The sequence below is a fragment of the Caenorhabditis remanei genome, chromosome IV (genome assembly GCF_010183535.1).
Source record: "Caenorhabditis remanei strain PX506 chromosome IV, whole genome shotgun sequence".
Taxonomy (NCBI): Eukaryota; Metazoa; Nematoda; class Chromadorea; order Rhabditida; family Rhabditidae; genus Caenorhabditis; species Caenorhabditis remanei.
The window spans coordinates 19,471,842-19,488,238 of NC_071331.1; the positions used below are offsets into that span (position 1 = coordinate 19,471,842).

Consider the following 16,397-nt stretch of genomic DNA (forward strand, 5'->3'; position numbering starts at 1 on the left):
TCGGAAAATCTGAAAAACTTTTGTTCAAATCCCCCTCTCACCTCATCTATTCCATCATTTCCCTCTCATCAGTTGCTCTTTTCGTGTCCGTTCATCGTCATCATTCCTTTTCTCTCTCTATTATCTGTTTGTCTCTCAGATTACTTGTGCCCCTTCTGTCCGTTGGAAAGAGAAAATGCAAAAGTTTTGTTGCAAAAATGTACGAAAGGTCAGAAAGGGAAAATAGAGAAAAAGAGAACGGAATTTTTGAAGAAGAATGTGAGAACAATGGGGTCATTGGAACGTATTGACACTTCAGTCGAAAAATGACGATTTTTATGGGGGTGGGGGAGTATTGGTATAGATGTATTGTTACATAGTCAAATGACGTGGAGTGAAAAGCAACCGTATCGGAAAAAGAAAAAAGTAGGAATGATGTAACTAAAAACTTGCCACCTCAAAAAAGTTTAAGGGTCGTGTGAAACAGTAAACTCAATTTTTTGAAACAACCGTGATAATTAAGTCCGTATTTTTATATCTTACTATTAGATGAGAAACCCATGTCGATATTGAAATCAGGAACACTATTGAGAATACAACATCTTTGGGTGAAACTGAAAAAAATTAAGGTGAAATGAGTTGTAGAAAAACAAGTAGAATGCAATTTTTCGTCAATAATGAAAATTATAGCTGTTTTTTCAGAAACGGTAAAAGTGTAAGCTATACCAACATTTATGATAGTACAACTATGAAAAAGAATGGAAAATTGAATTTCAGAATTTAGTCACTCTATATTCAACTGCTTTAAAACAGTAATTTTTTGTAAGAATCTTCATATATGCCAATTTCAAGTTTCCAGAATAGTTCCCAGTGAAATTTAACAAACTCAATCAAATAAATCGGAAAAAGGATTATAAAAAGATAAACAAAGTAAGCGAACATTAGTTAATTTTTTAATTTTCTGTTCGAAAGTTGTGAAACAGTATTTTTAAAGTTTTTTGAAGTCAAGAGAGACTAAGCATCCTATCAACCATGACTAGCCATCAAAAATTGAACTTGATGGATTGAAACAGTAACTTTTTGAAAAATATTTTCGGAAATTTTGAAATATCAAAACTATTTTCAGCTTGATAATTCATTTTCGGAAGGTATGGAAACGGAATTTGCACACTGGTGAAAATTATTTTAAACTCTATTACAATGTTTTAGAAACAGTAAAAATTCAGAGTCTTGGAACTTGTAAGAGCACTTGAAAATTTGTTTTTTTTGCTCATCGCATTTAGGTGAAGATCAGCAACTTTCCATTTCTTTTGAAACAGTATATTTAAATAAAACTGAAATTTGATATTTCAGAATTCCAGTTTCAAGTACAAATACTTATTAATAAAATACATATACGTGCTATATTAACTTGGTAGAGAGGGAGAGAGCGAGAAAGAGAGAGACATCAGTGAAACGAGAGTGTCTGCTTTTCTGCAACCTCTTTTTCCTCTCGTTTATTAGGTGTTTAAAAAAAACGGTACCATTTCACGTTTCATTTTATGATTAATGCTCATTTTTTGAAACAGTGAAAAAACATTCCCATCAAAATTCTCATTTGTTTTCTGAACCCATCTATTTTCGTCTCTTTCATAAGCTCTTTCCCTCCTCATTTGCATATTTTTCATAATTTTTCTCTTTCTATAATCACCTCTCTCTCCCCAATTAGCCATCCGTATCCCGTCCTCTTCATCAACATTTTTCTTTTCGAAAATAAAAATTTCCCTTGCTGTTTCAACATCATCATATCTATTCTGACCTTCTGCTATTCTTGCTGTTTCATTTGAAAAACTATGAATGACCGTTTCCGTTATTCAGTGATGGATTTCACACGTGAAGCATTGTTGGCTGAGTTGGAGCTGAAAGATGATATAATTGATCAGTTGAGAAAGGAGTTGGCTGAGTATCGAATGCAAAACTCAACGAGAAAAACGGCAATCTCATCAGAACCCGATGTTCAAGTCAAACGACCGATTATTGGGAAGAGTGATGAGTGAGTTATACTTTTTCAGTAATACTATTAACTTGGCACAGTTCTTACAACTGCGCTCCACCGAATTCCATCCGAAAAATGTCTCTTTTTCTCTGAGTCTCTCAATTTCTCACTCAATTATCTCCGGTTTCGGTAGAGCGCGGATGTAAAAATCGTAATACACTAAAAAACAAAAATTGCTTCAAATGGAAGACAAAAGTAACGACAACAACATTTTCGCACTCTCTCTGTATCTTATCTTTTTGTTCTCTAGACTATAATCAAACTTCAAGAAACCAAGAAAAAATTCAAACATTAATTTTTCATGGAGTGGTAGATATGTGACTGATGCAATCTCTTTCATGTAATCTTTTAAAATTTGGTGAAACAGTAAATAGTGATGTGAATTTTTTTGGCTCCGTGTATGATATCGACACTTTGCAATTTGTCATTTCGCAACTTGAACAATTTTATTCTGAAACTCACAAAATCCTGTTTATTAGATGTTCATATATTGCACCAAAAAGTTGAGTATTTTGTTCAAATGTAGCCAATGTTGCATCCTTTTTTTACACAATACTGATTATTTTCACCGTTTCAAAAAAAAATCCACCTGAGTGCGGTGTGTCGTAGTTATTTACCAACAATCCGTTGTAAATTTAACAGGAAAAAAATAAAGCGACAAATTTCGATATCAAGTATTTCTTGAATTTTTCTCAAGTTTCCTTAACCAGTATAGCGAGTTTTAGAGTTCTAGTTTCAAAAATTAATATTCGAAATAACATACTGTTTCAAAAACCAAATTTCTGGAACAACTCTCATATTTGATATTACACTGCACGGTCTCCCATACTGCAAAAAAGAACTGCAAGGAACGTGAAGGCGATTTTTTCACGTTTTAATTCAATTCTTTTATTTTTTGCACTGAAAATTCAGTTTTTTCAGGTTTTTAGACGGCGCAATGGATGAAAAAAGGTCCCGTCCTACAGAATTGTAGAAAATAAAATTCTCTATCTTATGAGCCAGAAAACGTGAAATTTGGTCTGAAATTCACTTTTTCTATACAGAAAAACTGATTTTCAGAAAATTGAGTATAACTTTTTTGGTAGAAAACATTTTCTAATAAAACTTGCACATAATGTTCTTGAGGATGCTCCAAAACTGTTACATTTTTTTTTGAAAAAAAAATTGGATGAAATGGCAGAAAATCTCAATATTCTGAAAATCAGTTTTTCTGTATAGAAAAAGTGAATTTCAGACCAAATTTCACGTTTTCTGGCTCATAAGATAGAGAATTTTATTTTCTACAATTCTGTAGGACGGGACCTTTTTTCATCCATTGCGCCGTCTAAAAGCCTGAAAAAACTGAATTTTCAGTGCAAAAAATAAAAGAATTGAATTAAAACGTGAAAAAATCGGCTTCACGTTTCTTGCAGTTCTTTTTCGCAGTATGGGAGACCGTGCACTGACTAAATATACCCATGAAAAAATATTGCATAATTTTTCGGTTTCAGTAGTATTTTATTCAAATTATCTGAATTTAAGGAATGATTTTATCACATCATTGTCGATTTTTTTACAATTTCAATAAGAGAAACTCAAAAATAACTCTCAAATCACATCATTTCGTTTGTCTGTTTCTTCTCGAATTACATGATATTGAGTCCTCAAAAACTTTAATCCGTTAAGTCAAGAGTAAAAACCAGACGAATTCCGTTGAGAAAGAAAAAACATGTGCTTTGCCCTCATGGTATCATGTCATTCTGCTTCCGAAAATAAGACGCTTCGAACGGGAAAAAAGAGACTGAGAGACTTTACTCTTTGCACGAAATTTTTGTGCTCTCAGGGAGAACTCTCTCGGGGGGTCAAACAGATTACTGTCTCCTCCTTTCAAAAGGGGGCGGGGCGTAGGGAAGAAGAGTATAGGTAGAATATTATTTCATTTTATAAGAGAGAATTCTGTGTTCAACAGTATTTTATATTTGAAACTGAAAATGAAAGCTCTCAGATATAGAAGAGATTTATTCCGTAACCGGACTCAACGTTATGTTCCAAAGAGGTTTGTCATTGTTTGCTTATGGGAGTTCTTGCAAAACTTTTGCACAATTTTTTTGTCTGTGTATTGGCAATAGAACTGCGTTCTCAAAAAATTCAGGATTTTTCAAAAAATGGTTGAAACAGTGAAATTTTAAATGATTGGTCAGACTTTCAAGTATAGGGGGTTCATGTTTCAGAAGGTATTGAATCTGAATTTTTCACAACTGAAAATGATGTGAACAGCACTACTGAAACAGTGTAATTAAAAAAACTTATTTTTGTGAATTGATCAACATTTTACTAAATTTTGAAGTGATTAAAGCTTAATCTTGTTATAATCGAATTCTCACTTTTATGAAACAGTAGAAATATTCTTTTTTAAAACTTCCGTCATTATTTATATTTATTGCCTGTTTCAGCAACAAACTATGAATAGTTCTGAAAAATTATACTATTATACAAATAAAAAAAAGTTTTTGTCACTTTTTCGACCGGGGAGAAATTCTGACCTTATTATCGTCTTTGTATTGGTAGCTTTCACATTTCCAAACATTTCAAACATTACAACCACGAAACGAATTTTTTCACATTTCTGCGGAATTCTTACTGTTTTACTGAAATTTCAATTAAATTTCAGTTTATCTGAAGCTCATTCAAAGGATGATGATAGACATGATTAATGTATTCCCATCGAAATTTTCATTTTCAGCAGAGTGTCTTGAAAGAAATAAATATTTGTCTGTTTCTACGAAAATTAAAATAAATAAGTAAACAGATTTAACGGTTAATCTTAACGAAATAGTTTCTTATCGTTATTGAAATTTCAGACCAGTCTTATAACTAGATAACCACTGAAACAGTAAAAATACCTCATGAACAACTAACTGCCTTTCAAACACTGAAATTAGGGCTTCCATCCGGGCAGGGTAAAATTCGGGGACCCGCTACCCGCCCGGGGGTCGCCCCCCGCCCCCCGGTTCACGTTTATGCGTGACCGGGGTCATAGAAGAAAAAAAAATCTGCGATTCAGAAAATTCATTATGAAGATTTCCACGTATATTTTTCTGACAAAATTGGAAATTAAACTATTGTTTTTTTCACAAAATTGTTTAAAGAAATGTAGAAATTATCGTTTTCAAAACTCTGAATTTTTTAACGCGTAAATGTCAACGGGGGGCCGCGGGCGGGTGGCGGGGGGGCCGCCCCCCCGGGCGGGTAATGGCGGGTAAATTGCCCCCCGGATGGAAGCCCTACACTGAATATGTTGAATATGAAACAGTAAAAATATTAAAGTTTGTATTTATTAGAACTGCATTTTAACTTTCATGAAACAGCGAAAAATCAGTTTTTTTTTGTTTTTTTTGTCTGTTTCAACTACTCTATGGTAACTTTTGGAAAAATATTTCAGTGATTGTAATCACAAATAAAGTTTTTGTCACTTTTTTGACCGAGCAATAATTGATTCCGTACGATCACCTCTCAAGTTTTAGTATTCATCAATCGTTGAAACGGAAAGTAAATTTTTATGAATATGAGTATTTATGAGGAATAATCTCAATGTTACTAAACTTTTGCTGGGAAACATTGAAAATTGGTTCAGAAAACGTTTTCTTATGAAGCAGTTCTAAATCGGACACTTTTCAAAAAAAATTTCGGTTTCACGGAAGTTTCAATTAATTTTGAATATCTCTCAAGTTAATTTCTTTAATGTTCCGAAGAGATCTCTCCAACATTTCATTACAAATCAAAATTCTCCCTATCAACACAGTGTCCCATAAAGAAAATAGTTGTTTTTTGTGTTTCAATGAAAGTCGTAAAAATACTTGAACTACCAATATCAAATTTTTAGAACAGTTTTACTTGTAGATAACCTCTGAAACAGAAATTTTTTCTCTTTTTTTCGGGTACTTTTGTAAAATCCCTAACATCTTCTTATTTTTCAAATGTTGTATGTAGTGCACATGAAACAATATAGTTACATATGGAAGATACAGACTACGAAACACAATTATATTGTTTTTATTACTGAACATGCTCCCATAAAACAGTAAAAACTTCAGAAACTTTCTGTTTCAAAAATTATTATTTTGTCACACAAACACTATGTTAATGCTGGATTTGAATTGATGCACTGATCATAACTGTTATTACCCGATTAGTTGGTTGATCCCGATTTGAAACTTATTGTTTCAGGAAAATAGTAAAAATTTCTTAGTTGGTTATGAAAATGTTTGTTAATACCACAACTACCACACAGTCATTCTGACTAGACACCTAACATACCCCTGAAACAGTAAAATCTCATTCCAGAGCCTTCGAAACCATCGGAAATGCTCTCCGCCTCAACACGTTCCTTCGTAATCTGGATGCGACTCAAATCGAAAAAATCTCGTCGGCAATGTATCCAGTCGAGGTTCAAGCCGGTGCAATTATCATTCGACAGGGAGATTTGGGGTCAATTATGTATGTCATTCAAGGTTAGTTTTTATTTAAATGAGGGAGTTGTTTTGTTGGGGAAGAAAAATTAATTTCTGTTTCAAAAAATAGGTAAGAGTCATGGAATTATGCAAATTCCATTGGAGGAGGCTGTATTCTTTCGCTAAAACCACAAAATTGATTTTTAAAATAGCTTTTTGGATAGAATTTCTCAAAATGCATCAAAACGCATCTTACTTAACAAAAAAGTAAAACAATAAACTGCAAATAGTTCATAAAACTTTCTAATTTTTATTTGTTTTATATAAAAACAAGTTAATTTTCAGAAGGAAAAGTGCAAGTTGTGAAGGATAACCGATTCGTCCGTACAATGGAAGAGGGAGCTCTCTTCGGTGAACTCGCCATTCTTCATCACTGTGAGAGGACTGCAACTGTTAGAGGTGAGAATATTGTGAAGTTCAAATAACGAAAATAATTATGGGACCCACTTAATATTTTAAATGAGACCAAAAAATTAGCCAGGATAAACCTCTCAGCGGCAATTAAATTGAAAACTCTGTACATAGTAATTCAAAACTCTTACTGTTTCAGTGAAACAAAAAACATTTCTAAAAAATTTCCAAAGTAATTTTCATCTTTTTCTAATTAGAGGATCCAAAATCTATCCCTGCAACAATATTTTGTAGTTACTGTTTCAATGATTTTTAATGAGATAAAGCTTTTTGTCGTTTTATTGATTCTCGTTTGTCAGATTTCCAAACAGTTGATAGAAAGGAGCTTGAAACAATTTTTGTAAAATTTCCATTTTTTGAATAAGAATTTGGAAGCAGTAACTTTATAGCTTAAAGACATCTTAAATACCCAAATACTGACATATTGTACATTGAATCTTCATAAACCACCAATCTATTTTTTGAAACAGTAAAACCTCTAATCTTTTTGTGCAGAGAGAAAGTGAAAGTCAAAAAAAATTTGCCACTGATAACCAAATAGTAATAGATTCATCAGAAGTATTTCATTCAAAACTTTATAATATTTTTTGCATTTTTCATTGAAACAAACATTTTTACTGAAACAGTATTTTCTTCTGTTTCAAAAATTTTTGATTAGACGGATTGTTAGAGAACATGCGTTTTACGAATCTTTTCTTTATTGAAAAAATGCATTTTAGCATGCCGACTTTTTGGACCATCTCAGCTATACATTTGAAATTCTAGAAGTGATTATCCTGAAACAGTAAATTCATTTTTTTGTCTGTTTCAAATTTTTCTTTTCTGAATCAGTTTTGTTCAAAAACCGTTCAGCTTCCCCCACTATTTCCAACTGTTTCCATTTTTCAAGATTCCAGAAAGTTCTATGTCTCTATAATTGACCTTTCCCCAATCATCCAAATTCTATTTTTATCACTGATTTGATTATTTTCGGTGTCATTCGTACACATTTCCATTCTGTTTCCATTTATTTGCATTCACAAAACCTGTCTTGTCAACATGTTTGCAAATGACAACTGTTTCTGACATTAAGAAAACAAAAACAGTAGAAATAAGTGATATTTTAAAGTGAATCACGTGATTTTTGAAAAATAAAGGAGAACTTTTTTAAAGACTATGTATACAATTGATTAGAACGGTAAAATAGAAGTTTTTGAAGTGGAATCGCTGAAACAGTAAGAAAAATTTTGAATGAGGTCCCGTATATTCTGGATACATTATTGAAAATAACAACACTTATAAATATTAATTCTAGTATTGAAACAGTAAAAAAAAGTTCAGTCCCTTTTCCCAATTCCTCCCAATTTTTCCCCTATCATATCTTTCAACCCGATACGGAAATGACCTAATCAGACCAATTTCCAATCGTCTCAATTTGAACCAAACTATCCCAATTCGTCATTCTAGATAGAAGACAAGGGGGTCCAGTTCTTTTCAGAAACAAAACAACAAAAATCAACAAAAGAAGGAAAAGTGACGATATTATATACCAAAGCGCAAAGATTCAAAATGACGTTCAAACGAGAACATGATGTCATTTATGCTTCTTTGGTTTTAGAATAGATTGTGATATTCTGAAAATCAAAGTGACATTGAGTGGTCAAGTACCTAATTTGTACTGAGTTTACAGCAGGATTTTTAAAGCTGTAAATTTAGATTGATTGCATGAAAATTCCAATAACTAATTACTAAAATTTAGGGAGAAAAAATAATTCAAAAAGGCTCAAACAGAGAACATAATTACTGTTTCGAGAACATTATTTTTTAAAAAAACTAAATTTTAGTATTGCTTCTTGGAATCGTAAGGTGAAAAAGAAGTTGAATGTTTTGAAACACATCTCAATTTATAAATTTCTAGTAGAATTAGCATTTATAAAGATATTGTTCTCAAGAAAAACATACGCATTTTACATGTCAAGCTATTCCTTTTCAAAAATTTTGGAATTTCCTACTGTTTCAAAAAACAACTTTCCAAAGTTTTGGATGCGTGAATTTTGCTTGGAACTATATATAATTGTTTTCGATAAATTAAAGAAGCAGTTCAGTATTCTTTGTTGCCTTCAAAATGTATGATTCAATTAAAAAAATAAAATGGCCGTTAAAGTACTAAATAAGTACTGAAACTGTAAATATTTTCAGCAAGAATTGAAATATTATAATATGATTTTTGCAGTTTCCTTAATTTTCAAATAGTTATTCAAGTTAATTAGATTTGATAGTGAGCAAAAAAATGATCTTGAGAAAAAGGAAATGAAGAAGATTTTGCTGTTTCAAAACAAAATTAAGATATAAATAGCTGATTGTTGTATTACGTTCAGGGCCAATTTTTACAGCCAATCATATTTTTCCTACAAAATTCAAGATCAGGATAGGAGATAATTAGTCTATCAATTCGAAAATGAACTTATGAAATACTTTTTCCAAGTTTCCAATTCAGTTTCTGTCTAATTTGTGAACCAAATATAAAAATTTGTGGGTTCTCGTTGCTTTTTATAATATAAATGATTTCTGTTTGACAATTTTCAAATTAGAGCCGAGTTGTAGACAATTTTCAGTAACGTTACTGCCCCATTTGGAATATTTCTAATTTTCTGTCTTGAAAATTACAGAATTAGGTTTTCCAGCTGTCCGATCACTTTTACATTTTACCTTCTTCTCGATGAAAATTCTGAAATTTTGCTGTTTCAGAGGAACCAGTAAACTTTTTTGAATCTTTTTGTAATTGGTTTTCTGTGATCCCATGTACCATCAAATATATTCTGCTACAACCAATTTTTGGTCTCTGTATCCATTTCCTTATCAATTATTCAATTATTTCTGTTTTTAATAACAATTAATTGATCGAAAGGATCAAATAGTTACTGAATAACAACTACAAAATGTTATTCGATATGGGAGGGGTGTCTAGTCAATATAATTTCAGACTGATTTCTGACTCATTAGTGGTGGAAACAATCCGGTTTAAGATCTAAAAATGGAAAAATCTCGAGAGAGTAGATCAAAATATTATCCGTTTCTTTTCCTTCTTTTTGTTGATTCTCGAGTCTGATGAATGACTTTTTCTCGAGATGTTCAAACTAGTTTGGGGATATTAAAATTATACTGTACTGGTTTCTGTAATTGACTATAATTATGTTGTTTTTCTGTTTTATTGATGGTTTTTTACAAAGTATTCATTCAAGTTATCACAAATTATTTCACTGTTTCTAGAATCCCAGATAAATGTACTATTTTTATATAATCTGATTTTGCGATGCTTCTCATCGCCTAATCAATTTAAATTAGTCTTTTCAAAAAAATTACTGTTTCAGTGATTTTTGTTATATGTTTTAAGGGTTTTGGTTATAGTTTGAAATGTTATTTAAACACACACATTTAGTCTTTTAACTTCAATAAGTGATGGAGCTATTCACAGGGTAGCAGGAAATGCAAAAAGCTATTTTTACTATTAAAATACTTTTTCGCTTCCTTTTCTGCTACCTTGTAGGCCCATAACTCTATATATCCCACTATTTCAAATCTTTCTGTTAAAACTCTCTTTGACTCTCATTCCCGGTTGTCGAAAAAGTGGTCTGTCCCTTTGTCATAAATAAATCATTCATTCATTCATTATGAAAATTCTAAAACGTTTTCATGTTTCAGTCATAATGTTTCTCAAAATTCCGCATTTTCAGCCATCGAATCGTGTCATTTATGGGCAATCGAACGCAACGTATTTCACGCGATAATGATGGAATCAGCACGTGAGAAAACAATGACAATGAAGAGATACCTCAAGTGGTCAAATCGTTTCTGTGGTTATCCGGAAGAAGTTTTATTGAGAATCGCCGAATTTTGTACCGAAATGAGATATGAGGCGAGGGAGGAGTTGGTGGTGAAGCCGCAGTATGTCTACTTGGTTTGCAGAGGATCGGTTAGTTTATTTTTATTTTTAGTTTGTAGTTTTTCTTTTAGTCAATGGGAAAATGTCTGAAATAAAAATAGTCCAAGTTGCGTTATTGGGGTTTTATTTTGTAAAAACTTCACTGTTTCAGAAAGTTTCTGCAATATTCTGATATAACTGTGTTGGTAATAGGTTCAACGATAACAACTATCGGAATTTCTTTGTTTAGATAATATTATTCTAAAAAATTTCTCTGTTTCTTGAAAATTTTAAATAACATGATTTCTGTTACCATTTAATCACATTGTATTTCATCTCCAATTTTTTCGAAACAAAATATTTTTTAATATGTTTCAAATAGTTTTGTTGAAAAGGCATCCAACATTAAAATGGATATTTCCCTTTTATAGAAAACAACATTCCAGTTTCAAAAAATAGGCTTCAAGAGTTTCCCCATGTATTCCCACTATCGCATTTTGTTTTCACAAAAATATGAAACAGTAGATTGCAGAAGTGAATTGTACTGTTTCAAACGTCTAACCAACTGACTGATGACCTTATCTACGATAAATAATCACCTTTTAAGGAAAACATTTGACTGCTTTAGAAATCAGAATTATGGAAGAAGTTTTCCTTGCCAATCAGTAGAGAACACGTTTTAAGAAGTTTCACAAAAATCTGTAACAGTAGATTTTGATAAACAATGAAACTACTGCAAGTTCAAAAATCTAATCACCTGAATGGCTTATCTACGGCAAATAATTATTTGCGAATTCATAAATTTGAAAATTGAAAATTCTACTGTTTCAAAAAATATTACTGAAAAGTTTCAGAAATCAGAGTTGATAAACACTTTCTATTAGTTCGAAAAGAAGAAAAAGTTGTTTACCGAAAACTTCACTGTTTCGGAAAGTTTTCCTAATGTTCTTATATAGTGTAGGTAATGATTTTTGGAATAGCGATTATTCTAAAAAAAATTTCACTGTTTCAAAAAAAATTTGAAATAACTTGATTTCTGTTACCTTTTACTGTTTGTTTATCACATTGTATTTCATCTAAAATTTTTTCGAAACAAAATATTTTTTAATCTGTTTCAAAAAGTTTTATTGAAAAGTCATCAAAATTTAGAATTGATAGGTGACGTCTTATTGATTTTTATATGCAAAAACGTTCCAGTTGCTAAAAAATATGGGCTCTTGTCGGTTATTTTGGTCCTTAGAATTATTTTTGGTCCTTAGAATTATTTTTGGTCCTTAGAATTATTTTTGGTCCTTAGAATTATTTTTGGTCCTTAGAATTATTTTTGGTCCTTAGAATTATTCTTGGTCCTTAAATTTTTATTAGTCCTTAAATTTTTATTGGTTATTCACAGTGGCTGTGACATTAAAAAGTGATCAGAAAAACGCGGAACGCATAGAACGCCAAGTTGTTTGGCCGTAATTTTTGTTTTCTCTTTTTTTTGTTGATGTTTCACATTGTTTGTTTTCTATTTTTCTTTATAGTTTTGTGAATGTGATGAGAATCAGAAAGTGACCCTGCTGATAACAATTTATTATTAACTCTATTTCTAATTATCATGATCTTCCTCCACTTCTTCTTCCTCATCTTCTTCTTCTTCCTCCGCATAAGCAATGTCCACTGCATTGACGAGAACATCTCCAGCAATGGTAATTTGATCCGCATGATGGGGATCCATACGTTGATAATAATACAGGTGGTATTCTTCGTTTACAACAATCTGTAACTGAAGTTTCTAAAGTAGCGTAATAGTAAGGACTTACCTTGAAGCCATCCTCTTCTACGGCAAGGTTCACCGTTATCAGTTCGCCAGTAAGAGAAGGGAGGCGCTTCTTCTCTTCCAGCTCCAACCTGTTTCTTCTCTTACTAGAGAACGTCATGGTCTGAAAAATGCAATTATAGTGGAAAACCCGCGTTTGTACTCACCCCTTCACTTGGAGACACCAAAATGTAAATAGGGACTACTGAGTAACCACTGTGGTGGTGGATAAATATCTCAAACCTGTAGCATGAACAGAGATAAGAACAATTTTCAAGACAGCACTCACTTTTTTTCTTTAATCAAAGCAGAAATTGCTATAGAGCAGCCAACGTCCAAGCCTTCAAATCGCTCAGTGTACCTTATGTCTGTTAGTTTATCGGCTGTCTGCTGGACGGGGTAAGAAGGGAAGTCTACTTGAAAATGCCTTGGAAAAATCTTCCGGATGACAGTCTGCCACCTCCGATGACAGTCTGCCACATAATCCGAGTACAATGGAGAGCGATTCTGATTCAGACAACAGCCGACCTCCCCCTGAGAAGAAATCAAAACGCAAACTATCAGGAAGCAGTACGCAGGTGACAGGCAAACAGACAAGGAGAGGCCGAAAACCGGGAGCCAGTCGTCGAGAGTCTGTTAACGGAGGAGGAGGAACGAGTGGCAATACCCACGTCCGTGGTCAGCAGCGAAGAGGTACAGGAGCTGGGAGAGTTCAATCAACAAGCGGACAGAGAAGGACTGATGGGAATACGCCGCCGTTAAGGAGATGCCAAAGTTCTGACCGTGGTCAAACACAGAGAGGAGGTAGACAAGAGCAATTGAGCGATAATCAAGACCGTGAAGATGTCACGATTCGCAGAGGAACACTCCGAGTTAGAGTGAACTCAGGAAGTGTCATGGGTGACCGACGTCGACAATCGCCAACTGAAACAGGAGGACGAAGACCGGGAACAGCTCAGAGAGCTAGAGGAAGAGGGCAAAATTTGAGACGAGGTCATAGCAGCCGTGTTCAAACATCGAGGGTGGAAGCAGTAACCCGTACACAACAATCAGGAGGAGCTCGCGGTCGTGGTCGAAGTTCCAGAGGCTCTCGATCTGGGAGGTCTAAAGGTGGAAGAGGGAAATAAATATTTTACGAATTACACTAAATAAAATGTATTCCTAGTTTCCAACTTTGTTATCAGTTGTTATATTTGCGAATAAATAATTTGAAGGCAGACTGAATTATGAAATTGTAAACAATTAACAAGGCAAATAAAAACGCTAATTAAATAAATAAATAATTTAAATGTCACAGGCACTGTGAATAAACAATAAAAAATTTAAGGACCAAGAATAATTCTAAGGACCAAGAATAATTTTAAGGACCAAAAATAATTCTAAGGACCAAAAATAATTCTAAGGACCAAAAATAATTCTAAGGACCAAAAATAATTCTAAGGACCAAAAATAATTCTAAGGACCAAAAATAATTCTAAGGACCAAAAATAATTCTAAGGACCAAAAATAATTCTAAGGACCAAAATAACCGACCAGAGCCAAAATATGCTATGTGAAATTTCATTATCGCATTTTACCAAGTGTTACTGTTTCACAAAAATCTGAAAGAGTAGATTGAAGGAGTTCGATAGTCCGGTCTTCAGTAAATCTTCATAAATTTAATTCATAAATTTCATAAATTTAAAAATTCAAAAATTGTACTGTTTCAAAAGTTATTATTGAAGAGTTTCAGATATCAAAGCTGATTTATTCCTGTCTAAAACAGTATGTGTTCGATCAAAACTAACTTTCTGTTTTAGAAAACTTAAAAAAAAATAAATTTTGAAGTCAATTACCTTCTTCATAATGAGAAAGATTTCATTAAAATTCTGAAACAGTATATTTTGATAAAAATTCAATGCTATGACTCCATTGAAACAATTCAAAAATCTAATTGACTTTATCCACAATAAATAATAATTTGCAAATCCATAAATCAAAATTTTTAAAATTGTACTGTTTCAGAAATTTAAAGTTGATGTATCGACTCATCTGGATTAGTATAGATTCAATTAAAGCTAACTTACTGTTTCATAAATTTATTTTATAAGGGATACTAAGAAACTTTTGCTAGTATTTTGTGAATTTTTCCTGAAAAATTGAAACAGTAAGTTTTTGAATAGAAATTGCAAAAAAAAACCGATTCTTGTCAAAAGTCTATTGATTAGAACTGACTTTTTTAAAATTAATAATTTTCTACCGTTTCAACTCATTTTCATATTCTCAACCCCTACCAGTCTCGGTAGTCACTGTGCTCCCTTTATGGATACATTATTATTTTTTCTTATCTATATTGGTCCCCATAATTCTAGCTAATATTCTGTCATTTTTCCATCTGAAAAACGTTTCAAAACTTTGGCAATTAGGGACAATAAAAGTACATTTCTCTTCTCACAAATCGTACAGTTTTGATTGCTCTTTTTGTTTTCAGAAAAACGAGGGAATGTATACATACATATACCATTTTATGAGTCATAAAATCAGATGCATATGTATGAAAGTGGGTACTGGATGGTATAGGTGGAAGGAGGAAGGAAAATTAGTGAAATTTTTACAAGATGTCTTAGCACGGCACGCTTCTCTCAACCGCGCTCTACCGGAACAGAAGAAAATAGTGTACGAAATTGAGAGACTCAGAGAGAAAGATTTTCTGTGGATTTCGGTGGAGCGCAATTGTAAGAACTGTGCCGGGCTACTGTTGAAAGAAACACTAAAATTGCAACGCTTGGGGAAGTTTAGAAAATTGATGAAACAGTAGAAATATATTGAAAAAAGACAATAGATTGGCACAACGGCACAACGGCCGACTGAAAACTTTGAAAAATATTGAAACAGTAAAATCTCATGAATAGGACGTTCCGATTATCATTTACGGTGTAGTTATTATTTTAGTACTAGTCAGTAAAAAAAACTTTAGTACTAAACAGTAAACTAAACGGACTAAACAATTTTACTGTTTCAAAACTCGTCTTACTTGAAATCACTAAGTTTTCTGAATTCCGAATTTTGGAAAAGATCACGATACATCTACCGAAAGGTCAAATATACAGTTTCAATAAAATCACTGATGAAACAGTAAGTTTCAAATTTAACTGTTTCAAAACAATTTTATTCTAAACCAGTAAAACGTACAAATGTTAGTACAGTTTTCGTATATTCGAAATTACCTGTTTTTGCACAGCTTGTCCGTAACTACTTTTAAAATTTTACTATTTCAAAAAAGTTATTTGTGAAACAGTAAATTTTGATGTTCAATACTGTCTTTTTTCTGGGAATCAGTACCGTACTAGTATTCATTTAATACCCCAATGGGGTTAAAAACACCATTAAAAAACCAAACATCATTGCCTGAAATGTTTGAAGATAGCTGAAAACAATTAATTGGAAATTGTTAGAAAGAAAAATGGCAGCATTGAAACCAGTTTGAAACAGTAAAACTTCAATCTGAACGGACTAAACTATTTTACTGTTTCAGAGCTAGTCTTATTCGAAACAATACAATTTTCTGAATACTGTAAAGCCTTCCTGTGTAAAATGTAAAATACTCATTTAGTTTATGTTTGTAAAGGGTGTATATCCACAACTACTCTAAACATTTTTTCAAAAACGTTTTCTTGTAAAATAGTAAATTTTAATTCTATCGAAGACTACTTGAAAAATTTCCAGATTTCAGAAAAAAGTTTTTTGGAACAGTAAAAATTGCAATACTTGTAATCCTCTGACATGTTTTTTATAGAAAGATTA

At 32.3% G+C, this 16,397-nt stretch overlaps 3 protein-coding genes across 3 annotated transcripts; 2 read left to right on the forward strand and 1 right to left on the reverse strand.

The window, feature by feature from the left end:
• Window positions 1-1,838: 1,838 nt before the first annotated feature.
• Window positions 1,839-11,009, forward strand: GCK72_015261 (uncharacterized protein; the record flags this gene model as incomplete). Its single annotated transcript, XM_053730738.1, has 5 exons — window positions 1,839-2,011; window positions 6,338-6,504; window positions 6,790-6,903; window positions 10,629-10,867; window positions 10,989-11,009. The coding sequence occupies 5 exons, from the start codon at window positions 1,839-1,841 to the stop codon at window positions 11,007-11,009; spliced, it is 714 nt and encodes a 237-aa protein (XP_053585510.1).
• Window positions 11,010-12,404: 1,395 nt separating this feature from the next.
• Window positions 12,405-12,735, reverse strand: GCK72_015262 (uncharacterized protein; the record flags this gene model as incomplete). Its single annotated transcript, XM_053730739.1, has 2 exons — window positions 12,405-12,575; window positions 12,619-12,735. 2 exons carry the CDS (start codon window positions 12,733-12,735, stop codon window positions 12,405-12,407), a joined length of 288 nt encoding a protein of 95 aa, XP_053585511.1.
• Window positions 12,736-13,108: 373 nt separating this feature from the next.
• On the forward strand, window positions 13,109-13,741 carry GCK72_015263 (uncharacterized protein; the record flags this gene model as incomplete). Its single annotated transcript, XM_053730740.1, has 1 exon — window positions 13,109-13,741. One exon carries the CDS (start codon window positions 13,109-13,111, stop codon window positions 13,739-13,741), a length of 633 nt encoding a protein of 210 aa, XP_053585512.1.
• Window positions 13,742-16,397: the final 2,656 nt, after the last annotated feature.